The 26,662-nt window shown below is 42.0% G+C and overlaps 1 protein-coding gene across 1 annotated transcript in view; it reads left to right on the top strand.

Moving 5' to 3' along the window:
- The window catches only part of fryl (furry homolog, like), a 345,361-nt gene that overhangs the window by 116,566 nt on the left and 202,133 nt on the right, over positions 1-26,662 (top strand). Inside the window, exons 3-6 of the mRNA XM_069924697.1 lie at positions 396-449; positions 17,903-18,042; positions 19,575-19,671; positions 21,172-21,251. Coding sequence (XP_069780798.1) covers positions 396-449; positions 17,903-18,042; positions 19,575-19,671; positions 21,172-21,251 — 371 coding nt within the window. The remainder of the gene's footprint in view (positions 1-395; positions 450-17,902; positions 18,043-19,574; positions 19,672-21,171; positions 21,252-26,662) is intronic.

Consider the following 26,662-nt stretch of genomic DNA (forward strand, 5'->3'; position numbering starts at 1 on the left):
AGTCCTCTGGGCCCGTCACAGTGTAAATGAATGGTTTTGAATTCCCCTGTGTCTTGTTGAAAATCTTTTGAACAATAGTCCAGCGAAAAAGACCTGCAACTATGGATTGTCAATTGTATTTCACTCAGTGTGGTGTCACCAAAGCATACCATCTTTCACATCAGCCCAGAATTCAAATGCTGACAGGTAAAGCAAAATGTAACATCTTGTAGAACTGAGTAGGTAACTTTCTTAGTGTTATTTGAATATCCTTTTTGGAAAACAATCAACAATATCAAATGGCAGACTTAAGTTGTTTGATTTTTCTAAATAGTATCTCAAATTCTAATAATACTGACTTTTGTTAATACTTGAAAACTACAGTACAGTCACTTCTTTCATTGTTTATATTTTAGGAGAAACCATTGTCCAGATCATTACAAAGAGGTGAAGATTTACAGTTTGATCAGGTAAGAAAACTGGTATTGCATTTGGCACATTAGGAGAAATCCGATATTTTAATTTGTGCCCTTCTGAAGCAACATTGGCATGGCATAGTTGTTTGCGCAATGCTATTACAGTGCCAGTGACCCGAGTTCAGATCTGAGATTGTCAGGAGTTTGTACATTCTCCTGTGACCGTATGGTTTAATCTGGGTGCTCCAGTTTCTTCCCACATTCCAAAGATGTATGGGTGAATAGGTTAATTTGTCACATGGTGCATTTGGGCAGCATGGGCTTGTGGGCTAGAAGGGCCTGTTACCATGTTGTATCCTAGATTTTTTTTATTTTGGATGCTACTGTGTTCTGCTTAATGGATCACATTTTACAGATGAGCTCAGTTCATGTGAAAATCCAAGATGTTGGTATTTAATATGCACTATCTAAAATGTTATCTTATTTGTGTAAATCCTATTGTTATTTGAGCCTTAACCATCACAGAATGTTAACTTGGCATGGAAAATAGTGGCACTGAGTTTAATAGGTAGGAAAGATTAAATAACAAGCCTTTTTTTAATTGTTCCTTGAAAATTTGACATGAATTGAAAAAAATCCGTCAAAAATTTAGCACGTCATTATTTGCTTAGAACTTCCTTGCCTTGATATGCCCCTGCTCAGTTTTTATTGTTGGAATATCCCCAACCATCTTTGAGTTGCATTTAACATGAATAGGAGTGACTTTGGGTTCTAAACAGCAGGGTTAAGTATTCTCAGAAGGCACTTTCAAGCAGAGAAAACACCAGTCTGTAAAGCCGGTGGTTCTTTGCCCTTACGGCTAAAGACATACCTTCTTGAATGTGCCGTGTCAGGTTGCAAGGCACCGATTCTAACCCGTATTTGGGAAGGATAATTAGTGGAGAACTGTAGTCCGCTGCCTGACCTGTATGTACAGCCACTGCAAGCAGCTGGTTAAGGGCGGGCTGATGATGCCATCAGTCTATGACCCAGCTTTCTACTCACTCCTCTCCCACCAAGGCAGGGGCAGTGGGTGGGGACCATTGGGGTAGCAGGAGCCCTCGGGGCAGCGGGAGCCAACAGGAGGCCGGTGAGGGCTGAGACAGCCACACTGGGTCACTTCAGCCTTCAGGGCTGCTCTCTGGCGCTCAAAATGTGGCAATGGTCGTCTTCCCTACCCATAATCCCCCATTGAGCTGGAATTGTTCTGGGAACCACGGAGTGGTTCCAGTTGCATGAAGGATTATGGGTAGGGGAGGCGGCCATTGCATTTCCGAATATCTTTGACGAATGGCACTATGGCACCAGTCGTGCCACCTCCATCGGCTCCTGAGGGCCCTATGAATGTGACATTGCAGCAGCCTTTTAGGACTGCTATCTGAAAGGTAAGTTTTAAGTTTTTGATCCGTTCTCGTAGTGGGCCTCCAGGCGGAGGTCCGACATGAAATGGCCGAGAGAATCTGTGTTTTCTTTTATAGTCAATAGTTGGAGTAATTACTGTCTATAACAATATGAACAAGGATGAGTAAACACAGGCATCTAGTAAAATTATGTGTATTCTCATTGGAGGGCGATGAAAGATGGGAGGCAGAGCCAGAATGAGAAACAAATGCATTGAAATGAAATGGGGAAATGTGGTTAGAATCTTGGATTAATTGTATATAACGGGGTTGGAGCAAGAGTATAAACTGCAGTGGAGTAGAGAGGTCAAATGTTAGCATGTACAGTGGAGGAAACTAACTGTTGTGAAAATGCTTGCAGATGAAGTGATAAATGTCATTGTTAATGTAAAAGAAATTAACATTTTATCAAGAAGTTGTTTCAAGGGTTCTGTGGAATTTTATCTGTAATTTGGCTGCTTCAATGTAGTTAATAGACAAAGGATGAAAAACCCAACACCCAACCCCAACCAACCAATTTTCCTTTGCAACCGCTGCAACCGTGTCTGCCTGTCCCGCATCGGACTTGTCAGTCACCAACGAGTCTGCAGCTGATGTGGACATTACCCCTCCATAAATCTTCGTCCGCGAAGCCAAGCCAAAGAAAGAAAGAAAGCATTGGTAGGGTACAGCATTCAGGGAGAGAGAAAAACTGTCATCAGTTGTGGCCCTAATTTAATTTCCTCTCCAGATCTGCATTTTACCCCCAAAACAATTTTGGGTTTCTTCATTTTATGTTATATTTGCTTCGGTAACTACTTGATTTTACATGGCACAGCTATGGTTATTTTGCTGTGCTTGATGAAATTTAGATGTTTTTGTGAAACTCATGTGGAACTTAAGTTTGAGTGATTAACAATGACAGTTTGATAAAATTTATTATTTTAATACAATGAAGTACCCATCCATTATTTATATTTTGGAAAGCTCAAATTTTCTGTATGGTTTTAGCTTGCCTGTCTTTCAAGTTTAAAAAAAACAGAAATGCTCAAGGAACTCAGATAAACAGGATAGGTTGCAGATGCTGTGATTGTAGTAAAAACACGGAAATGCTGGAGGAACTCAGCTGCTCTGTTCAGCGTCTATAGGAGACAAAGATATATTGCCGACGTTTTGGGCCTGAGCCCTTCGAGGAAAAATCAGAAAAGGCAGAAACAGGATATATCAGAAATCTCAGAATTCAAACAATGGGGGAGGAATCCAGACCAACAAAAGGGATTGGGTAGAATTTATCATGTCTGTGTGAAAAGGAGACAGGAAATGGAGAGATGACATGGGAAGCAAGGGGGGGTGGGGTGTGGGTTAACGAAAGCCAGAGAAGTCAATATTAATGCCATTTGGTTGGAGGGTGCCCAGTCAGAACTCAGCAGGTCTTGCAGCATCCATAGCAAGGTAAAGATATACAGTATAACTAATGAAGAGCTCAGAACTGACTGGCAGGTAGAAGACAGAGAGTTGGGATAAATGGCTCGTTTTCTGAGTGGCAGGCGGTGACCAGTGGGGTACCACAGGGATCTGTACTGGGACCCCAGCTGTTCACAATTTACATTAATGATCTGGATGAGGGGATTGGATGTAATATCTCCAAATTTGCAGATGACACTAAGCTAGGAGGGGTTCTGTGCACGGAAGCGCGGGTCAGGAAGCTCCAGTGTGATTTGGATAAATTGAGGGACTGGGCAGATACATGGCAAATGCACTACAATGTGGATAAATGTGAGGTTATCCACTTTGGTAATACAAACTGGAGGGCAGATTACTATTTGAATGGCAATAGATTAAGAGATGGGGAAGTGCAGAGAGACCTAGGGGTACTTGTACACCAGTCTCTGAAGGCGAGCATGCAGGTACAGCAGGCGGTTAAAAAGGCAAATGGTATGTTGGCCTTCATATCAAGAGGGTTTGAGTATAGGAACAAGGATACCTTATTGCATCTGTACAGGGCCTTAGTGAGACCCCACCTGGAGTATTGTGTGCAGTTTTGGTCACCTTATCTAAGGAAGGATGTTCTTGCAATGGAGGGAGTGCAGAGGCGATTCACCAGGCTGATACCTGGAATGGCAGGAATGACTTATGAGGAAAGATTGCACAAATTGGGATTGTACTCCCTGGAGTTTAGAAGATTGAGAGGGGATCTCATAGAGACCTATAAAATTCTGGCAGGACTGGACAGAATGGATGCAGATGGGATGTTTCCAATGATGGGAAAATCCAGAACCCGGGGCCATGGTTTGAGGATAATAGGTAAACCATTTAGGACCGAGATGAGGAGGAATTTCTTTACCCAGAGGGTGGTGAATCTGTGGAATTCATTGCCACAGAGGGCAGTAGAGAAAGGTTCATTAAATATATTTAAGAGGGAATTAGATCTATTTCTTCAGTGTAAGGGTATTAAAGGTTATGGAGAGAAGGCGGGGACGGGGTACTGAACTTTAAGATCAGCCATGATCTCGCTGAATGGCGGAGCAGGCTCGAAGGGTCGAATGACCTACTCCTGCTCCTATCTTCTATGTTTCTATGTTTCTATGACCAAAAAGCGGCTATATATCAGAATTTATTATCATGGACAAGTCATGAAATTCGTTGTTTTGCGGCAGCATCGTAGAGCAAACATTCATATTATAACCATCTTATGACATTACAATAAAAATACACAAGAAGGCATTGTCTTTGATTCATTGATTATTCAGGAATCTGATGGCAGCAGGGAAGGAGCTGTCCTTATACCACTGAGTGCTCTTCCTTAGGCTCCTGTACTTTTTCCTTGATGATAGCAGAGTGAAGAGGGCATGCCCTGGGTGCTGGGGTCTTTGAGGATAGAGGCAGTTTTTTTGAGACACTGCCTCATGTAGATGTCCTCGATGGAGTGAAGTCTGGTGCCTGTGATGTCGCAGGCTGAGTTAACAACCCTCTGGAATTTATTCTTGTCCTGAGAGTTGGTGCCTTCGTACCAGGTAGAGAGGCAACCAGCCAGAATGCACTCTACAGTACACCTGTAGAAGTTTACAAGAGTCTTTGGTGACATACCTCCTCAAACGAGATTCCTTTGTGATTACATCAATGCGTAGGCTCCAGGACAGATCCTCAGAGATGTTGACACCCAGGAATTTGAAGTTTTTTTTTTAACTCTCTCAACTACTGAGCCCTTGATGAGGACTGGGTCTGTGTTGATATCAGTGAGGAGGAGACATGGTTTCTTATTGGTACTGACTGTTGTCTTCCAAAGAGAAAGTTGAGTATCAAGTTGTAGAAGGTGGTACAGAGGCCAAGAGTTTGTTGCTTCTTGACCAGCACTGAGGGATTAATGGTATAGAAGGCCGAGCTATAGTTGTGAAGAGCAGCTATATGTATGAATTGCTGTAGTGAATTGTTGTGATCTTGACCTCTAACAGACACTGGTAGACCTTCAGAGTTCCTTCAGTATTTCTGTGATTTTACTATAATCGCCAGGTGTAGAGACTTTTGTGTTTTATTGTCTTTCAAGTAAACAACTTGTTTGGTCCAAATTCAATTCATGGTAGGTGAGAAGGAATTTGAGCTTAATTGAGCTCTGGTCACTTGGTTTGTGCTTGCATTTGTATTGAGCTTAATTGCTGAACAAATCTGTTTTGTGTTATAATGTTTAATTGTTTTGGTGTACTGGAGAAACTGAGTATAGTTTGAAGTTCCAGTAGTTAACATGAACAATCAAAAGAACAGAGACAAGGCACACATAGAGTGAGATCTAAAACTCCTTCCTTCCTTGATAGCATTTATTTCTAAATCGAATGCTTATTTTCCTGTGGATCTGCTATTTTGGAACAGGCAGCCTCAATAGAAAGAAAACAAATATTATCAGATTTGAAAGCTTTGACAGAAGCACAATAACTACGATTTTGGAACTCACTCATCTGCTAAAATGTTCTTGTTTCTTCAGCATCAGGAAAGTGAAGCCAACTCCTAACATTTCCTCCCATCCACACCTGGCACATTGCCAACAATTTTTTTTAAAGACCTTTCCTCTGCTTTCTCCATTGCTTGTTTCCAGTAAATGTGGGGACATAAGGGATCTTGCTGTTGGGATGAAAGCAGTCATTTGCGTTGCTTCCTCCTGGCCTTCTCAACTTCTGTCACACTTGTATGCGTAACCCTCTCAGATATCTCAGTTGTTACATCGCCTTTAAGGTTGTAGTATTCAAATAATTTTTCATCAATCTACATACCAAATGTTTCAAGCTCCAACTCGCTACAAAACACAGTTACATTAACCCAATGTGCCTGAGTTGTTCGTCAGGAATGCCTTCATGCACTGTAAATAACGTCAAGGCAGCATGGGCGGGACTAGTCCCAAGTAGCCAGCTTTCGCTGCTAGACGGCTAACGGTTAGCTGGCACGTTTAAGTGCCAGAAAGCCGTCCATTCCGTGGCGACCTAAATGTGCCAGCTGTACTCCGCTAGCCGCGCCTTCATGCGCATAATCTTCCTCAGAACACCTAAAAGCGGCTATTGTTTGCCTGTAGATTTGCCTCCAGTGTACCAGCATCCTCTGCAGTAAAGTGAAATCCAGGAAAGACCATCTGTGTAGGATCAGTATCTCTATCCTTGAAATCTGTTGACCTTCAAAACTACCAATGGATTCTTAACTATTGCACACAAGTTCTAGAGGATGGGAATAAATAATTTTAACAGTGCATCTCTGTGTTTTGGGCACTATGCCAGAGAAGGCCAAAAACAGGAAAGTAAAGAAAACATCTTTATCTCTGATTTTCTCTTACATGCACAAACAACATTATTTAGTGCTGGATTGAAATCTTGGAAATATCTAGTTGGTGTTCCATTGCTATAGGGATCATAATTATTCGGCAGAAAATCCCGCGATTACTGAGGACAACCAATGCATGTTACCCACTGACATTGATGATATCATAGGAATAAAGCATTTCCTTTATTGGTAGATTTATTGGTAGATACAGAGCCATTGTCATACCCACGCTCCTGTTGAGCTCCGAACCATGGGTCCTCTACCAGCATCACCTATGGCTCCTAGAACGCTTCCATCAGCGCTGTCTCTGCTCCATCCTCAACATTCATTGGAATGACTTCATCACCAACATCGAAGTACTCGAGCTAGCAGAGTCCGCAAGCATTGAATCCATGGTGCTGAAGACCCATTTGCGCTGGGTGGGTCACGTCTCCAGAATGGAGGACCATTGCCTTCCCAAGATCGTGTTTTATGACGAGCTCTCCACTGGCCACCGAGACAGAGGTGCACCAAAGAAGAGGTACAAGGACTGCTTAAAGAAATCTCTTGGTGCCTGCCACATTGACCACCGCCAGTGGGCTGATATCGCCTTCAACCGTGCATCTTGGCACCTCACAGTTCACCGGGCAGCAACCTCCTTTGAAGAAGACCGCAGAGCCCACTTCACTGACAAAAGACAAAGGAGGAAAAACCCAACACCCAATCCCAACCAACCAATTTTCCTTTGCAACCGCGCCTGCCTGTCCCACATCGGACTTGTCAGTCACCAACGAGCCTGCAGCAGACGTGGACATACCCCTCCATAAATCTTCGTCCGCGAAGCCAAGCCAAAGTGTCCAGCAATGTTCAGTTTTACTTGTAAAGTTCAATAGTTCAAATTGATCTTATTTGATTCCAACTATAACGTTATCTTCTACTCCATTTTACTTCTCTGTAACTCCAGCTCTCAAATCAATGGAAGGAGCTCACTCCTATCTGTCCAGGGAGGTTTGCAGTCCATAATTTCATTGCAAGTTCCCAATTCTCCAAAACACCACTTTTTACAATACAAGATCATCGGAGTAACAATTGATTATGCCATACTACTGGTACACAATCCTTTATATGGAACCCTTGGGGGACAGTCTGTTCTGAATTTCAGATTTTTCTGGATTTATGAACAAAAGCCAGCTGCCCCAGATTTAAACCCACCCGAATTGTGCTGCCGTACCCACCACCTTCCAGTCGCGCTGCCGTCTTCTCCCCTGCCCAACCGAGTTGCGCTGCCGTCTCTCCCACCCGAGTCGCGCTGCCGTCTCTCTTCCCCACTCCCACCCGAGTCATGCTGCCATATCTCCCACCCCCGCCCAACCTAGTCGTGCTTCTCTCCCTCTCTATCCTCCCCTCCCCCCCCAACTATACCAGTATCAGGAAAAAAAATGCCAGTTTTTGGGCTTTCCAGATTTTAGATGACCGCATAAAGGATCGTGTACCTGTACTATTTATCAACTTTAGCTGCATCTTTAACACAATAGAATAAGACTAACTCATCCCCTGCTTAGTAACTTTGGTCTCAGTATCCCTCTCTGCATTTAAAATCATGACTTTCTCTCCTGCAGGTCATGAACAGTGAGGATTGGTCTACTCTCCACTACGATCATCATTGTTGGGCTCTGGAAAGCTGTTTAGTCAACTGTATACTTGATTTCAAAGCCAGACATTGCTCCAACTATAAATTGATGGATGCCACCACTATAATTGGCAATAATGAATCAGAGTGCAATAGGTAGATACAGGGACCAGTGGCTTGATGCCAGAACAATAGCTTTTCCCTCAACGTCAGCAAGACCCTGGAACTGTTTATTGACTTCTTAAAAGGTCTTTTCACACCGCAATGTAAAATGAATTTCCCGAGAACCCTCCCGTGAACCTATAGTGTAAAGATGTCGGCCCGGGAATTTTAAATGGGTTTGTGGCCCTACCCCGGGTAATTTTCTCAGACAACCCTCTCCCTGCAATGTGAAAAGGCAAATGGCCAAGCAGGGGAAGTCTCGTGATGTCACCGCTTGCGTGCTGTGTCACATAGATGATTAAAATTTAAATTTTCGTACCTCCTGACAACAGTGGGGTGCTTTGGCATGTTGTGACGGCAGCACAATGCGGGATGAATGGCCAAACTTGTAAACCATAATCCCTCATGCAGCTGGAACTGCCCTTAACAACTTATACAGGAATGCCAATGAAAACAAGCTGCATCATTAAATTGGGCTAACTGGGCAAATTACTGGGTTGACGACCCAGGAATTGGGCTACATGAAAAGGCCGAACTGGGCAAGCCTGGTCAAAATCCACCTGAATCCCAGACCTACCTCAGAGGTAGTCATGGAACTCAGTAAAACTTAACTGGGCGTCCTCCTCCGCTGATTTGAAAGGGAAAATGGTTCACCTGCTTACTTTGGTGACGTCAGTGCTTGGCATGCATGCGTCACAGGGAAATCCCTGGCTCACTCAATGCAGGGTGATCTCAGAGGCGGCCCCGATGTGGCTGTCCCAGCCTGCATTGGCCACCCCCGACAGCTCCCACTGCCCTGATGGTCCCACTGGCTCCCGCTGACAGCTCCCGCTGCCCCGACTGCCCTGATGGCCCCTGCTGATAGCTCCCACTGACAATTCCCGCTGCTCTGACTGCCCCCAATGACAGCACCTGCTGCCTCGACGGGCCCCACTGCCCTGCCGCCTTTGACTTGGAGGCAGAGGGATGAATGGGGAGATGGGTCGCAGGCTGAAGGCATCCTCAGCCCGCCCCTAATCAGCCGCTTAGTGCGGCTGTACATTCAGATTGATTATACCCCTCCGAGAGGGTTTCAATCATGTGGCTCGGAGACTGCCTCCACACATTGAGAGGTTCGTGGTTAAACTTTTTGGCGGAGATTCTCTGCCTTTACATTTGGACTTTTGCCCTATCTAAAAGTGCCTAGTGTGTTAATAACGGCCCAGTGTAGGAGTGGGACTTTGAGTCTTTGACTTAAGAGGCTTCAGCAAGCAGAAGCTGAGGACAAGCTTGTTTCCAGTAAGGTAAAGCCAGATAGGACCGTTAATTTTAAATGAAGAGTAGTTAATGGAGACAGCAGCTAGAAAAGTGGATTGCTTCAAATGCAGCAGAATCTGAATCAGAATTTATTGTCATGAACAAGTCATGAAATTCGGTGTTTTGTGGCAGAATCGTAGTGCTAACATTCATATCATAACCATCTTACATTACTATAAAAAAAATTAAAATTATAGTGCATGAAGTGTAAGGCAGTGTCTTTGGTTCATTGATTATTCAGGAATCTGACGGCAGTGGGGAAGAAGCTATCCCTGTGCTCATCTTTAGGTTCTTTGGAATTATGGCAGGAACTAGTGAGAATAAGTTGGAAATAAATGTTCAAGGGTGAAAGCACAGAACTAATGTGGAGGATGTTTAGAGACCACTTGTGTTAGGTTCAGGATAGGTTTATTCCACTGGGACAAGGAAAATACAGTAGGAAAAGGGAACCATAGTTGATGAAACAGATTAAGCAGCTAGTCGAGGAAGAAGGAAGCACACATTAGATATAGGAAGCAATTTTTATTTAAAGTACTTGAGAAGTTTTGCTTTGGTTCCTCGTTTATTGGATTGATAAAGGCTTTATATGATAGTCCGAAGGCTAGAGTTGCTACCAATGGGCAGATTTCAGAATCTTTTGATTTAACAAGGTCTACTAGACAAGGATGTCCATTGTCACCTGCTTTATTTGCTATAGTTATTGAACCTTTGGCATAATTAATACGTCAGAAATGAAAATGTTGGGGAGGAGTCACGTGATGGAGTAGTGGCCGGACGGTGAACTCCAGCCCTCTCCAGAAAAGTCGGGAAAAACAAAGGAAAACACAAAGGCACAGAAATAAAAGTTACAGAAAAGTGAGTATAAAGGTGGAAAGAAGATGGCGACAAAAAAAGAAAAATCGAAAGCAACGGTAAGAAGAGAGGAAGAGAAGACAAAGGAGGAAAAAGGTGAAGGCCTTACCTGTCCGAAGAGGCCCGCTGCGGAGAGAGATACCTGCTCCCTCAGGTCGGTAAATAATGGACTACAAAAATGGCTCGCAGAGCCAAGTAAAAGTGCGCGATGCGAATGAAAAAAAACACACCGACGGGAGGGGGGACCAGCTGGGGAGTCGATCTCCACAGCCGGCAACGACAGCTGCAGAACACCTGCAGCAAGAAGAGACCACAGAAGACATTAGAAACAAGAAAGAAGAGGAGGAAAGGGCACCAAAGAAACAACAGATGGCCAACCCAGAGGAAGAAGAGGAAGAGGAAGAGTACAGTGAAATAGAAGAAGAAAAGAAAGGCAAGATAAAGGATATACTTGCTCTTATTAAAGGATACATGGAGTCATTTAAAGAATGGCAAACACAGGAATTTAAGGATTTAAGAAAAAGAATAAACAACACAGAAGAGAAAATAAATAAAATGGAGATGACCTTAACAGAAATGGGAAAGAAAATGGACAAGATGGAAGAGCGGGCAGTAGCAGCAGAAATGGAGGTAGAAGACTTAAAAAAGAAATTGGAGAAATCTAATAAAAAAACTAAAGAGACACAAGAACTACTAGCTCAAAAAATAGATACAATGGAAAACCATAACAGAAGAAATAACATAAAGATAGTGGGCCTTAAGGAAGATGAAGAAGGCAAGAATATGAGGGAGTTTATAAAAGAGTGGATCCCTAAGACCCTAGGATGTCCAGAACTACAGCAAGAAATGGAAATAGAAAGGGCACATAGAGTATTGGCCTCTAAACCACAACCACAACAAAAACCAAGATCTATTGTAGTAAAATTCCTAAGATATACTACAAGAGAAAAGGTACTGGAGAAGACAATGGAAAAAGTAAGAGAGGGCAACAAACCACTGGAGTATAAAGGGCAAAAAATCTTCATTTATCCAGATATAAGTTTTGAACTCCTAAAGAAGAGAAAAGAGTTCAATACAGCAAAGGCGATTTTATGGAAGAAAGGGTATAAATTTATACTAAAGCATCCAGCGGTATTGAAAATATTTATTCCAGGACAACAAAACAGACTATTCTCGGATCCAGAAGAAGCACGAAAATTTGCAGAACAATTACAAAAATAGACTGAGGGAGGAAGACGGGTAATGAGAGTTAAAATGATCACGATTTGATATTTATGTGGGTAAAGACAAAAATAGACTGAGGGATGAAGACGGGTAATGAGAGTAAAAATGATCATGATTGATATGTATGCGGGTAAAGAGGTATAAGAGTGAATAGAGACAATGAGCATACATGAATGTATCTGTACTTAGAGGAAAATATAGATAGTATAGACAAGAATTAATAAGGGAAGGTAATGGAATAGAGAGAATAAGGAGGGAATTAAAAGAGTGACCTTTGTGACATATGAAAAGTGAAATCTTTTCTGGGGGAGGCGGGGTGGGGGGAAATAGCGGTCACTGCAAAATCAGTTGACGCTTGCGAGTGGATTCGCAAATCCAAATGGAGAGGGGTGATGTGGTTGTCCGACAAGGGATAAAGGACAACTCAGGAGGTGAAGGGGAGATTGGGGTTAAATAAGATAGAAATAGGAGAATAAGGAAAATGTTGGATGTTGTAGGAATGTTGTCTTATAAAGAGTTGAAAATAAGAAAACAGAAATGGAAAAGGAGGAAAGGTAATGATGGAAAAACGGAAAGAGAAGATAAACAAAATATAAAAGGGCTACGCTGAACTATATGTCTTTAAATATTAATGGAATACATAACCAAATTAAAAGGAAGAAACTACTAAATTTAAATGAATAAATGTATTCCATTAGAAAAAATAACATATAGGTTAAGAAATAATATTGAAATATTCGAACAAGTATAGGAGCCTTACATTAAATACAATAGCGAAAACCTACCGGGGACAAACATTACCTAAGTTGATGGAAGGAGAAGGAAAGAAAAGAATGGACTCAGTAGAATTCCTGGTGTAATTTTGTTGAATGACAACATTGTCTGACTGGCTTAATGCAACCTAGATTGTATACCTAAAATGGATGAGAGGGGGGGGTGGGGGGGTGGTTTGGGAGGAAAGGAGGGGGGAGAAAAAGTCACTGTATATGTGTGAAAAAGAAATAGTGTATATCATGGCTAATGTGATTTATGGTGTGAAAAATAAAAAATTTTAAAAAAAAAGAAAATGTTAAGGGTATGAGAGTTTTGAATGAGGAATATAAGATTAATTTATTTGCTGATGATGTCTTATTATACTTGGTGGATCCTGATATTTCTTTATTCGCAATTCAAGAATCTTTAGAAAATTATGGTCAATTATCGGGTTATAAGGTAAATTGGTAAATGGGAGCTGGCTGATGGAGGACCTCAGTTTTCTTCAGGCTGACTTCCAGGCCAAACATTTTGGCAGTTTCCACAAAACAGGACGTCAAGCGCTGAAGAGCTGGCTCTGAATGGGCAACTAAAGCGGCTTCGTCTGCAAAGAGTAGTTCACCTCACTGACAAAAGGCAAAGGAGGAAAAACCCAACACCCAACCCCAACCAACCAATTTTCCCCTGCAACCGCTGCAACCGTGTCTGCCTGTCCTGCATCGGACTTGTCAGCCACATACGAGCCTGCAGCTGACGTGGACATTTACCCCCTCCATAAATCTTCGTCCGCGAAGCCAAGCCAAAGAAAAAGAAGGTAAATTGGGCCAAAAGTGAAATTTTGTCAATTTGTAAAGATGATTACTCAAGATATAAAAATATTACAAATTTGAAGTGGACTAAACAAATTAAATATTTAGGAATTAATGTTAATACAGAATATCAAGATTTATATTCAATTAATTATCTTCCCTTAATAAAAAAAGATTAAATTAGATTTGATTAGGTGGAAGGATTTACCTTTAGGTTTATTAGGGAGGATTAATACTATAAAAATGAATATTTTTCCTCGGATACAATATTTATTTCAATCAATTCCTTTTTTTTTAATGTTTTTTTAAGGATTTATATAAAGCAGTTAGAGAATTCTTATGGAAGGGAAAATTTCCGAGGGTAGCAATGAGAAAGTTGATGTGGGATTTTCAATTTGGAGGTTTAAGATTTTCAATATTATTATGAGGCAGCTCAATTTAAATTTCTTAGTGCTCTACTGAATATGGAGGATCCGCCTAGTTGGGCAAAGATAGAAATGGCAGTCATTTTAGAAAAATTTCCACATGAATTTTTGTTTCGATGGAATAAAAATTTATTACGAACTTATGATGTACCAATATTGAAACATTTAATGAATTTATGGACGAGTAAAGTTAATAAATTGGGGCTTAAAAATAAGTGGTCTGGGCGATTGCCATTATATAATAATCAACTTGTTCCTTTTACAGTCTCCAATATCATTTTAAAACAATGGGAAAGGAAAGGAATAAAAAAATTATCAGATTGTGTTTTCAAAGGATGTTTTTGTTCTTTTGAGGAACTACAAAGGAAATTTGGTATTAGTGGAAACTCTGTATTTGTGTATTATCAGTTAAGATCATTTGTAAAACAGATATGTGGCCGGCATATGATTCTATTGCCTGAAACTAGTTTTGAGAAATATGTGCTTTCAATACCAAAAAGGGTATCTGATTTATATTGTATTTTACAAGAAAATGAAAGTAAGAAAGATTGGGATAAAGATAAGTTGAAATGGGAAAAAGATTTAGGTTCTACAATAGCTGAAGAAGCCTGGATGGAAATTTGTCAAAATAGTATTCGGAAATTGATTAATGCTAGATTAGCGATGATTAATTATAATTTTATACATCAATTATATTTAACACCAGAGAAATTAAAAAAATTTGGTCTTAGTAAGTTAGATTGTTGTTTTCGCTGTGATCAGACGGCTAATACTTTTTTACATACTGTTTGGTTTTGTGATCGATTGCAACAGTTTTGGAAAGGTATTCAATCTATATTTAATAGTTTATATAATATCTATGTTGTATTAGATCCTGATATATTTTTATTAGGGAATATGCAATCATTAATTGACTGAGGATTAAATGATTATCAGATTTCTTTTATCTATTTAGCCTTAGAAATATTTAGCCAAGAAATGTATAGCGCTTACTTGGAAAGATAGAAATTTATTAACTTTGGATAGGTGGTGTTTAGAGATGAAATCCTGTTTAATTATGGAAAAGATATCTTTCTCAATTCAAGATAAGATGTCTTTTTATAAGCTGAAGTGGACTCCATTTGTTAAGTACATGCAATTAAGTTTGACTTAAATATGTTTTTAACTGTGATATTTTAGATTTGATTATTCTTTTTTTTTCATTATTTTTTTCTTGTTGGTGAGTGTTTTTTTTATATATATAATTTTATTAATTTTACTAACTCTTCACTCTTTATTTTGGGGGGGGAAAGGTGGTTTTTTTTTAATATAGATTTTATTTTTTTTAGTGGCCGTATAAAGTGGGGGGGGGGGTTAGACTGATTTAAATTAGGTCATTAATGTTGTGTTGTGATTATTGGGGGGGGTTAGTTGGATTTAAGTTAGGTTACTAATGTTGTATTGTAATTTTATTTTATTTTTTATCTTTTCTTTAAATGTAATTTTTCTCTTTATTCTTGTGATAAAATCTTTAAATAAAGTTTAAAAAAAAGATATAGGAAGTAAGAAACAGGAAGGGCTCATGAGAAGTATATGGTAGCCAAGAGGAGCATTAGAAAGGACTAAGGCAAGCTCAAAGAGGGCATGAGAAGGCCGTGGCATGTAGGATTAAGAAAAACCCCAAGTCATTCTGTTATGTGAAGAATAGAAGGATGATGAAAATGAACATGGAGCTGCTAAAGGAGGCAGTATGCCTGGAGGTGGAAAGTACTCAATGAATACTTTGCTTCAGTATTCACAAGAGAAAAATTACCCTGATAAGGGTGAGATTGAAATATACAGCCTTGTGTGGTGGACAATGTTAAGATTAAGATAGATGAAGTGTGGGATCTTCTTAAAGACACTAAGACTGATAAGTCCTCGAGGCCAGATACAGTATACCCCAGGTTGGTGTGGAATGTGAGGGAAGAGATAGCTGGGGCAGTGGCTATGATCTATGAAATGAGTCCTCTTTTGCCACAGGGGAGGTGCTGGAAGATTGGAGAATGGCTAATGTAGGTCCTTTGTTTATGAAAGGTAGTAGGGAGAATCCTGGGATTAAAGACCAGTAAATCTTAAGTCAATGGTTTGCGAACTATTGGAGAGGATTTTTAATGATAGGATCTACGAGCATTTGGAGAAGTACAGTCTACTCAAGGATAGTCAGCATGAGCCTAATTGAGTTTTTTGAGGAGGTAACCAAAAGTATTGATGAGGATAGGGCGGTAGATGTGGTATATATAGATTTTTATAAGGCATTTGACAATTTCCCCCATGAGAGACTCAATCAGAAAGTCAGGAGGCATAAATTGGGTGGAAAAATGGCAGATGGAGTTCAATCTGGATCAGTGTGAGGTGATGTATTTTGGAAGGGAAAACCAAAGGATGAGTATAGGGTTATTGGTCGGTTCCTTAAGAGTGTGGAAGAACAGAGGGACATTTAGGTCCAAATCCATATACCCCTCAAGATTGCTGCGCAGATTGTTAAGATAGTTAAGAAGGCCTATGTGATGGTGGGCTTCATTAATATTGGTAAAACACAAAAAATCTTCAGACACTGTAGTTGAAGGTGAGATTGTCCAGCTTTGTATTTTTACTTCATTAATAGAGGGTTGAGTTGAGGAATCAAGAGGTTATGTTAAAACTCCAAATCTCTAGTGAGACCACATTTGGTACATTCATTTCTGGTCACCTCATTATAGGAAGGATGTGGAAGCTAAGGAGAGGATGCAGAAGAGATTTACAAGGATGTTGCCTGGATTGGAAAATAAGTCTTATGAGGCAAGGTTAGCAGAACTGACATTTTTCTCTTTGGAGCAAAATAGAGATCGACAAGAATATGAGAAGCATAGATAGGGAGGACATCCGGTGCCTTTTTTCTCAGAGCAGGAATAGTAAACACCAGAGGATATATGTACAAAGAGAAGGGAGAGAAGTTTAGTGGAGCTATTAGGGGTAATTTTTTTACACATCTACTTGTGGGTGCATAGAATTCCTTGCTAGGAATTGTGGAGGCTGAAACATTAGGGGCATTTAAGGGTCTCTTAGGCAGGCACATGGATGGAAGAAAATTGAGGCTTACGAGGTAGGGAGGGTTTAGTACTTTTTTTTTTAAAGGAATATATGATTTGGCACATCAAGGTCCATAGGGCCTGAACTGTGCTGTCATCTTCTATGTCTATGTCTAATGTTGCAATGTTTGTGAAGCAAAATGGTGGTGAACATAGAACGGGAATGTAGTTGCAAAGCAAAATGCACGTTTACATACTCTGCAATTTAAAACTTTCCACCAATATTCTAAAATTCAATCGAGTGCCATATCTGTAGAATGTGCAAAGGATGCAAGCTCATCCATACATGAAATACAATAGAGAAATCCTACTATGGACTTCCACCACCTAAAATGACAGAAGGAGAAGACAACGAAAAGAACTGACTCAGTAAAATTTCTTGTTTATTTTTATTAAGTGACAACATTTTTTAACGGGTTTAATGTATCTTATAGATTGAACTTCAAATAAATGGGAAGGGGGTGGGGGAGGGAGGGGGGAAAAGGGGGAGAAGATGACACTGTATATATTCAAGAGAAAAAATGTCTATGTATCTTGGTCAGTGTGGTTTATAGTGTGAAAAATAAAAAATTTAAAAAAAAAGGATGCAAGCTCATTATTAAATTCAGAAAACTGTGATGTGCCTTTTGGGAAAATTAGGTGATGAGGTAATGCTTCTTTGGCTTGCTTTGGCCATCATTGTTATGGTACTGACTCTTGACTATTCTCTTGGCCTAAGTTAGTCATTTGTTAGGCAAGAAAATTAGATACATTGGTAGAGTATCATAATAATTTGCATAAAGTAACAATTATTGAATAGGTGTTGATAATCTTAATCATGCCCACGTTTAGATAATAAGGAAAATCAATGCTGCAAAATAATCCTGAGGTGGCCTTGAGTAAATTGCTGGGATCTAGCTGCTATATTGATTGTGCAAACTTTGAAGAGTTTCCAGAAGCTCTGAACTGTGTGGGAGATTGAGCCAGGGTGCAGTGAAGAGTGAGGAAGTTATTTTTCCTGTTTTAAATGTCTAAACCTTGGGATATTTTAAACTCTGAGGGGTATTTGTGACCGTATTTGTGTTTTGTAGGTGATTAGCTCTATGAGCTCAGTAGCAGAACACTGCCTTCCGTCTTTATTACGCACCTTATTTGACTGGTACAGGCGGCAGAATGGAGCAGAAGATGAATCCTATGAATATCGGCCACGGTCAAGTACAAAATCTAAGGGGTATGTTTATTTTATCTGTATCAATAAATATTGAAATAAGTACAGAAAGCTATTCTGTATTAAAAATCTTATTTCTAGAATCATAAAAATCTATAATGGAGGAAGAGGTCATTCAACCCATTGTGCAAATGATGGTTTAAAAAAAACAATTTAGGCCAATTCCACTTTACAACTCTCATTTACAGTGCTTTGGTTGCTCATCTCAATTGCTTTCAAGATCTGTTTTTTTTTCCCTCCACTACCATCTCAGACATCTACCATTTTAAAAGCGATTTCCCACCCCCCACAAAAAACCCTCTTCTTTTCACTTTAAATCATCCCTTAATAAATCAATCCCAAATTCAACTTTATTGTCATTTTATAACCTGGTTCAGTGAAAAGGCAGTACAGCAAGTCACCTCATACAACATAGTACAGAACATAGTAGAAGAGCAAGAGCACAAACAGTTATTGCAAAAAGATCAATGAGTGCATAGCAAGGGCACCATAGTTCACAGTTGTGAGGTTCATTCAGGAGTCTGATGGCTGCAGAGAAGAAACGGTCCTTGTACACTTTGGTGCATGTTTACACACTCTTGAACCTTGTGTCCAATAGGAGGAGGAAGAAGACATTGGACCTGGGTGGGATTGGTCCTCTGTTTGCTGGCTTCCTTTCTAGGTGGTATGGAGTGCAGACGGAGTTGATGAAGAGAAGGATGGTTTGTATGATGTTCTGAGTTGCATTCACCATCTTCTTCTTCTTCCAATGAACAGAGCTCCCATACCATGCTGTGTTGCATCCAGCTAGGGTGCTTTCTGTGGTGCACCTACAGTTGTTTTTAAGAGCCATGGGGACTATGCCAAACTTTTTTAGCCTTGTAAGAGAGTAGAGGAGTTTGTGTGCTTTCTTCACCATCACATCAGCCTGGAAATGTTTACTCCCAAGATTGAAACTATCTACCGTCATGTGGACAGAGGTGTGGACTCCACTCCCCTTCCTGAAATTTATGATCAGCTCCTTTGTCTTACTGAGAGAGGTTGTTTATCATAGCATCATAACTCTTGGCTCTCGATCTCTTTCCAATCTTCTACCTCATCATTCTTTGATATCCAACCTCCAACTGTAGTGTCATCAGTGAACTTAAAGAGTTGGAGCAGTATTTGGCTTGGCAGAGGTGGGTGTACAAGGAATATAGTAGGGAGCTGAGTATACATCCTCTTGGGATGCAAATATTGAGTATGATCGTGGAGGAAGTGTTGTTTTCCATCTTTACTGATTCTGATCTGTAAAACAGAAAGTCAAATATCTAGTCAGGGTATCAGGAGTTCGGATAGGCAGATGACCAGGGCCAAAAATAGGTGTGTCACCTTTTACATGGTATTGGTTATTACATGTTTTATACTTCCATTGCCCCAAAACAAATTAATTTTAATAACTATATTTGTCACGATCATATGGACATTATAGAGGATATGATGTTCTCAAGTCTCAAAATCGGAACCTAGAACAAGAAAGTAGGATGATATTTTACCAAATTTTTCCTCTTTTTCAGGGACGAACAACATCGTGATAGAGATTATCTGCTTGAACGAAGAGATTTAGCTATAGATTTCATTTTTTGCTTAGTTTTAATAGAAGTTTTAAAACAGGTAAGACTATGCTGTTTTTGACATTGTTTTATCCATACAGCATAAATTATTAAAAGATGACATACTACTTTAGGTTAATATTCACTGGTTCTTGGTAATGGCACAATCTTGAATAAAATTTGCAGAATGGCTTCTTTGTGTGCCAGTAGGTACATGAGGGAGAAAGAAAATTAATGACTTATCCAGGATAACCATAAAAAAGTATGATGGCTTTTATGCATTTTATAAAATGTCTGTTTAAGGATTAATTATTTGCCAGAACTCTGTTTTGTGAGTATATCACTGTTTTCCTCTTTTATCAGGCAATAGAAATTTTATTTGTATGGTTTTTATTTTTCTTGAATCTTGAGTTTTTGCCCTCTGGTTTATACAGTCTATTCACATCTTGTATCTCTTTATCTTTATACATATGGACAATAGTCTTAAAAATAATTTAAAAAAACAGCAATTGCAGAAAATTGAAATAAAATGCAAGAAAAACTCAATGGATAAGGCAAGGTCAGCCTAACAAAGTGTTACAAATCTGATACATTGTTTCTCTTTCCACAGTGTGGTCAGCTTTCCTGCATTTTCTGTCGAAAAGTCTTCTTAAGCATAGCAGAGCCTTGCTGTGGTTTCTGACCATTTTTTTTTTAACCCCACACCCCATCTTCTCCTTGTTATCCTTCATTGATGAAAAAATGATCCTACTGTTATCTTTATGCCCTTTGACAATCTCTTTTTACAGCCCATTAGGTACCTGTCACGACCTCAAAATAAGCAGGTTCCCAAATTGTTTATTTTACTCATTTTCCTACCCAATACTCGGCATTGTCATCCCACTTGGTTTGCCTTATTCACAATGTTTAAATTCAGTTTGTGCAGTGAATCTTCAAGTTCAATGAATGGGATGTTTACAGGAAATTAAGCATTGGGGTGCCCCATGGGTCACTTCTAGAGTCTCAATTATTTGCAACCTAGTGACAACAGGTGAAAAAATTCTGTTTATTTTAACCAAATTTGCCAGAATTACAAATATGGATGAGAAAACGTTGAGAGCAAGCTGCAGAGAATCTAGATACAGATGAGTTAAATGAATGGCAAGAATTTGGCAGATAGAGTTCGACTCCACTCATCTGCTTCCTTCAGCATTTGTCTCTAATTTTACCTTCACATTCTTCCTCTTGGTTTCATCTACTTTTTATTCCACTTCCTTTGTTCCTGCTCCTCTATAATACTGCCTGCCTTCCCTCTCCTTTCTCAGCCCTGGAAAAGGGTTTTGACCCAAAATGTCAATAGTCCATTTTCCTCCATTGGAGCATGCTTGACCCACTCAGTTCCTCCTGAAGTTTGATCTTTTTCTTCAGGTTCCAACATCTGCAGTCGCTTGTGTCTCAATCATTGGTAACTGATTGGAGAACCTATTTTTTAACAATTTACTTATTAGATAAAAACACTACCATAATTATAATTTTAAAAATATAAATTCCATAATGAGCTGATGTGTGAATTGTTTTCTAGATTCCTCTTCATCCAGTGCCAGATGCTTTAGTACACGAAGTTTTGAACTTGGCTTTTAAGCACTTTAAACACAGGGAAGGGTAAGTTGGGTCTTTGGCTACATTGTGTATGCTTTCATAATTGTATGAAGTGGGCTTGTTGGGTAGAATGGCCTACTTTATGTATGGTCTAATCTGAACTGTCTCTGGTCTCATTTTGAGATGCAATTGTTTCCAGTGTTCAATTCAAATTGTTACTAAGGGTAAAAAGCATGTATTATCTAAGATCCCTAGCCACTTTTTTTTATATATACAGAGGTTACATGTTTGAAACATTGCTGCAAGATTAAATTCTATTGAAATGTAAAAAATGAAGAAAAGGGGCCATGTTTCGGAGTAGTAAATGAGAATTTAAAAAATCAATAAGGGATGACCAAAAAATATACAAAGGTAAAAATCAAAATACAACAATAAAGTGGCAGGTATACCAAATCTTGAAGGTAAAGGCTCCTTAGAATTTGAGAGAGGTTAAATTATATTGGAGGTAGCAAGTGGATGATGAAAAATAGTTTCAGACATTGCATGGAACCAAGGACTTAAAGTATAGTTAAAAAACTCCCGGTATCCAGCACCTATGGGAATTGGTAGATGGTGAATAAGTTTATTTTCTGGTTGCTTAAGATGGCATGTTGCGTGGATTGACGAACTAATTGCGATGGGTGCAAATTTTAAATGTTCGTATTGTAGAGTCCACGCTTCTGTGAAATGTGGAAAGAAGACACACAGATGAGGAGTCAAAGTCTAATTTATTGCACTGGAAGCTCTGCTTATATTCACTCCTTGTTGCTGATATCAGGAGTGATGTCATGGCAGTGCTGATCTTGGACTGAGCAGTGTTCCTCCTGTTGCTTGCTATTTCCTGCCATGCAGGTGGTCACCTGGGACGAAGGCCATTGGCCCCCACGCGGTCTGCACGGTCATCAACCATTTTGTGTACTGGGTCGCTACCCAACCCCACCCCCCCCCCGCCCCTGAACCAGTGAAGCTGTTCGCCACTTTCGGTGGCCTACCTCTACGACGCAGGGGCTGTGGGGAGACCGGCTGGCTAATGTCCAGGAGGTGCTGGTTTGAGGCAGTCGATAGTGAAAGTCTCCTTTCCACCAATATCCAGCACACATGTCGACCCCTCATACAGTCATTGCAGAGGTGTTCAGTGTGCCCCCATCTGAATGAAAATGAACTTGTAGGTCTCTGAGTCGTTGGGGATGTAGGTTTTGGCCTGGCTATGCAGTGGAGGCTATGTAGGTGCAAGAGTGCCCAGCTTTTCCCTCAGCTTAGTCAATGAGGCCATGGGATCCTCAGGGTCCTTAGCAGCGGCCAAGAACTCCCCTGGAATTACTAATAGGGTGCCGTATACTATCGGCTATGGAGGCATTGAAGTCTTCTTTTGGTGCAGTGTGGATCCCCAGGTTAACTAGTCAGCCCTGGTCAGCCCCTTGAGTTGAGCCATCAAGGCTGCCTTCAGGCTTCTGTGGAACCACTCCATCAGTCTGTTGGCCTGAGTGTGGTAAGCCATGGTATGGTGTAACTGGCTCCCAGCAACTTGGCCAGTGCTGCCCAGAGTCCCGAAGTGAACTGTGTACCTCTATCAGAGGTCATATGCTCCAGGACTCCAAACCTCAATACCCAGATGTTAATCAGTGCTCTGGCACAGGTCTCGGTGGTTGTATCAGCCAGTGGGACCACCTCCTTGTGGAGTGGTCAATCATGATGAGGAGATATCTTGCCCCATGGGAGACCGGCAGTAGCCCTACAATGTCAATTTGGATGTGGCTGAACGGACGACTTACTGGCTCCAAATCTGGGGGTGTGGTGGTGATTTGCCTTGACGTGTGTCTGCACTTTAGACATCTGGCTGTGCATGCAGGGTCTTGGCCCACTGACTGACCTGTTTCTGGAGGCCATGCCAGATATACCTACTGGCCACCATTTTAACAGAAGTCCTAATGGCTACGTGCATCAGGTTGTGCACTGTATCAAAGACCTGCTCGCCTCCATTCAATGGTCACCATCCCGTGGATCATCTCCTTCTCAAATGTTGGGGGGAGGGGGATTGGTCTCCTTGATTTCTGGTGCCCTGTGCCAATCCTCTGCTTCCCTTGAGCCTGTAACCCCTCATAGCTGCTGCCAATCATAGGTACCACCAACTTGGGTGCAGACCCCGCATTTGCAGTATTTTTAAATAAACCCACTGTAGGCTCCATTTACAGGCCCACATAGCTGATGACAGTTGGACCCCACGGGAGCGCTCTGACTCCACTCCCTGCTCTCCGTCCGTCTGCATCAGCAGCAGCACTGCCTTTACACCAGCTCTGGCAGCACCACCATTTTTCATTCAATGTTGATGGGAATAAAAGATATTTAAATTGTAAAAAAACTTGTCAGTAAACCCTTCCCTCAAATTTCAGCTTTTTCCATTTGAGCCAGGGAGAAGTGAGAGTGCAGTCTGTTGATCTTGGTAAAACAAAAATTAATCATGATTATTCATGACCTTGTGGTGTACGTACTACACGAGTGTGGAGAAGAACAACTCGTACACCAAAGCCTGGGAAAACAAGAATGGTTTATTGCTCTGTCCGCCGCGCATAAATGGCCCCCTGCTGCTGATGTCAGGGCCCCGTGTCATTGGAGCACTGGCCTAGGATTGGTCGGCGTTCCCACCAGAGTTTCCCATCTTCCTGCCTTGGGGAGGTCACCTGGGACGACACCCGGTGTCACTCCCAGGTCCGCACAGTCGCCACATTCATTGGCCATTTTGCAGCCCAGTCTCAGACTCCCTGCAGGGGCTGCTACATGACTCCGACGCCACCCCCTCCCCCTGCAAGAACTGGTTACTGGTCCATTGTTCATAGCCTTAGGTTGGCTGTCCCTGCGTCATGGGGGAAAGAATGGAGACCGGCTCATTACAGACCAGATGTGCCAATTTCAGGAGGTCGAAGGTAAAAGTCTCCTCCTTACCGCCAAAGTCGAGGACAAAGGTTGGAACCATTATTCCTAATTACCTTTTAGGGCCCCTCGTAGGGTCGCTGTGTACTCAACCTCAAAAATATGTATTGGCAAGTCTTTAGATCCTTGGGACGCTATGCTTTGGCAGGCCGTCTGGTGGAGGTTTCCATGGGCCCAAGGACTCCAGCTTTCGCCGCAGGGTCTCAGGGGTCATCGTGGTGTCTTCTGGAAGTTCGGGGATGATTAAAGGCGTGCCGTAGACCATCTCTGTTTCTGAGGCATTGAAGTCCTCCTTTGGCATGGTACGAATTCCCAACAGGACCCAAGGCAGTTAGTCTTCCCAGTTGGGAACCTTGAGCCAAGCCATCAAGGCTGCCTTGAGGTGCCTGTGGAGGCATTCCACCAACCCGTTGGCACCATGATGTGGTAGAGCTGTGTCCCCAGAAAGTTATCCAGCGCTGCCCAGAGCACAGAGATTAATTATGCCCCTGTCCGAGGTTAGGTGCTTTGGGACCCCCATGTATCAATGTGCCCTGGCACATGTTTCTTTGGTGGTATCATCCAGTGGGACTGCCTCCAGCCACCTCATGGAGCGGTCAACCGTGGTCAAGAGGTATCTTGCCCCATGGGAAACCTGCAATGGCCCCACTATATCAATGTGTACATGGCTGAACCTACGCTGCGCCAGCTCAAAAGTCTGTGTGGGCACTCTTGTGTGAACCTGCACTTTGGAGGGCTAACAGTTCGTGGCCCGCTAGACCCGTTTACAGAGGCCATGCCAGCCAAACCTGCTGACCACCATTTTGACCATGGTGCAGATAGCAGGATGCTTCAGGTTGTGAATGGGCTCGAAAACCTGGCGCCTCCATGCAGCCGGAGCAATGGGGTGGGGTCTGCTGGTCGAAAAGTCGCACAGCAGCGTCAGGTTACCTGTGGTGACAGGGATGTCCTGCACCTTGAGACTGGATACAGTTGTCCTCTAAGTGGGGATCTTGGGGTCCTGCTGCTGCACTTTGGTGAGGGTCACGTAATCAACCCCTTGGGACAAGACCTGTATCTGGGCACCATGTGCCATGTGAAGGAGAAGCCCAGGGACTGTCAGAGCGCCGAACAATTCCCAGATCCTCTTTTTTTTAAAAAAAACTCCTCCTTCACCAGGCTGAGCTTTTTGGGAGTGAGTTGATGCGCCCTGGTGTGGAGCAGGGAGCCTTCTGTCAAGATGTGGTGCCTTACCCTGTGCTTTGGCTTGGCTGCAGAGAACAGTTGAAGTGAACTCCCGCAAGATAGGGCACCAAGCGCTGTCCTTTCAGATAGGCAAGCAAGCAGTGGGCCTGAAGGAAGTCGAGCCCTCAAGAGCGGTTGCGCCACTACCATGAGGGTAAAGGTTCAAGTAAAGTGGCTGTTGCTGAAGCAAACAGGGATGGTGCAGGTCCCAAAAGTTCGAATGGAGGAGCTGTTGGCTGCCCTCAGTGCTGGACCCTGCTTGACATTGTGGGTGTTGAGACCTGCCGGGGGTAGGACGCTTAACCCAGTGCCCATGTCAACCAGGAAACGCCTGCCTGACAATAAGTCCCAGACGAAGAGGAGGTTATCACGTTGGCCAACCGCCACAGCCATCAATGACTGTTGGCCAGGGAGTTTCCTGAAAACCTGCAGGTTGGCGGCATTGACGGGCCTCTGCACCCCATCTCTGATGGTAGAAGCATAGCTGTCCCAGGGTGTTCACTTGCCTCTCTGCTGGCTTTGACCTCGCTGGGGGCTTGCTGATTTGGTCTACGATGGCGCTGGTTTTGACCTTCTTCACTCTCCAGAACATGTCTGCCTAGGCTGTGGCCCTCTGAGGGCTGCTGAAGTCCTCTTCTGTGACCAAGAGAGTCAGATATCCTCCAGAAAGATCTGCTCAAAGAGCAAGCAAGTCTTGTGGCCCTCTGTTAGAGTGAGCATCACGCTCATTTGGGTGGACGAGGCCCTGTCTCCCCCTCTGGTGAATCTCTCCTAAGCTGCCTGTCTCCCCTCTGGCAAGCCTTGCTGTACTAACATTGGCTGTGCATTATCTCTACCATTAAAGACACTCCCCTTGGGTATAACTGTGTATGCACCCATTGTCTTTCATTATTGTACCCGAAGTTTCTGCTAATAAAAGCCATGAATATTGTTTGACTGCATCGTCTATGTCTACTTCATCAACTGGCACTACACACCCAATCTGTCCATATGTAGCAATTGAGCAGCACACTTGTGCTGGGAAAGCCCGAAAGTGCAGGCTAGTAGTGCTTTGAGGTCCATGTGTTTGCCTTGCTCCAGAGGCTGCTGTAAGAAATCTACAACCTTTGCTGCCATGACCTGATCGAGGGTGCTCACAATTTAGAAGTAGTGTGTGTTGGTGGTGGTGATGTGGCAAAGCTGAAACTGAGCCTCAGCCTGCTCAAATCACAAGTGCGGCTGAGATGGTCACTGGTTCGGCATGATTGTCATCAATTTGGACCTATCTGGGTCACCAATGTAGC

This window comes from Narcine bancroftii, chromosome 3 (assembly GCF_036971445.1).
Source record: "Narcine bancroftii isolate sNarBan1 chromosome 3, sNarBan1.hap1, whole genome shotgun sequence".
In the NCBI taxonomy this organism is placed as follows: Eukaryota; Metazoa; Chordata; class Chondrichthyes; order Torpediniformes; family Narcinidae; genus Narcine; species Narcine bancroftii.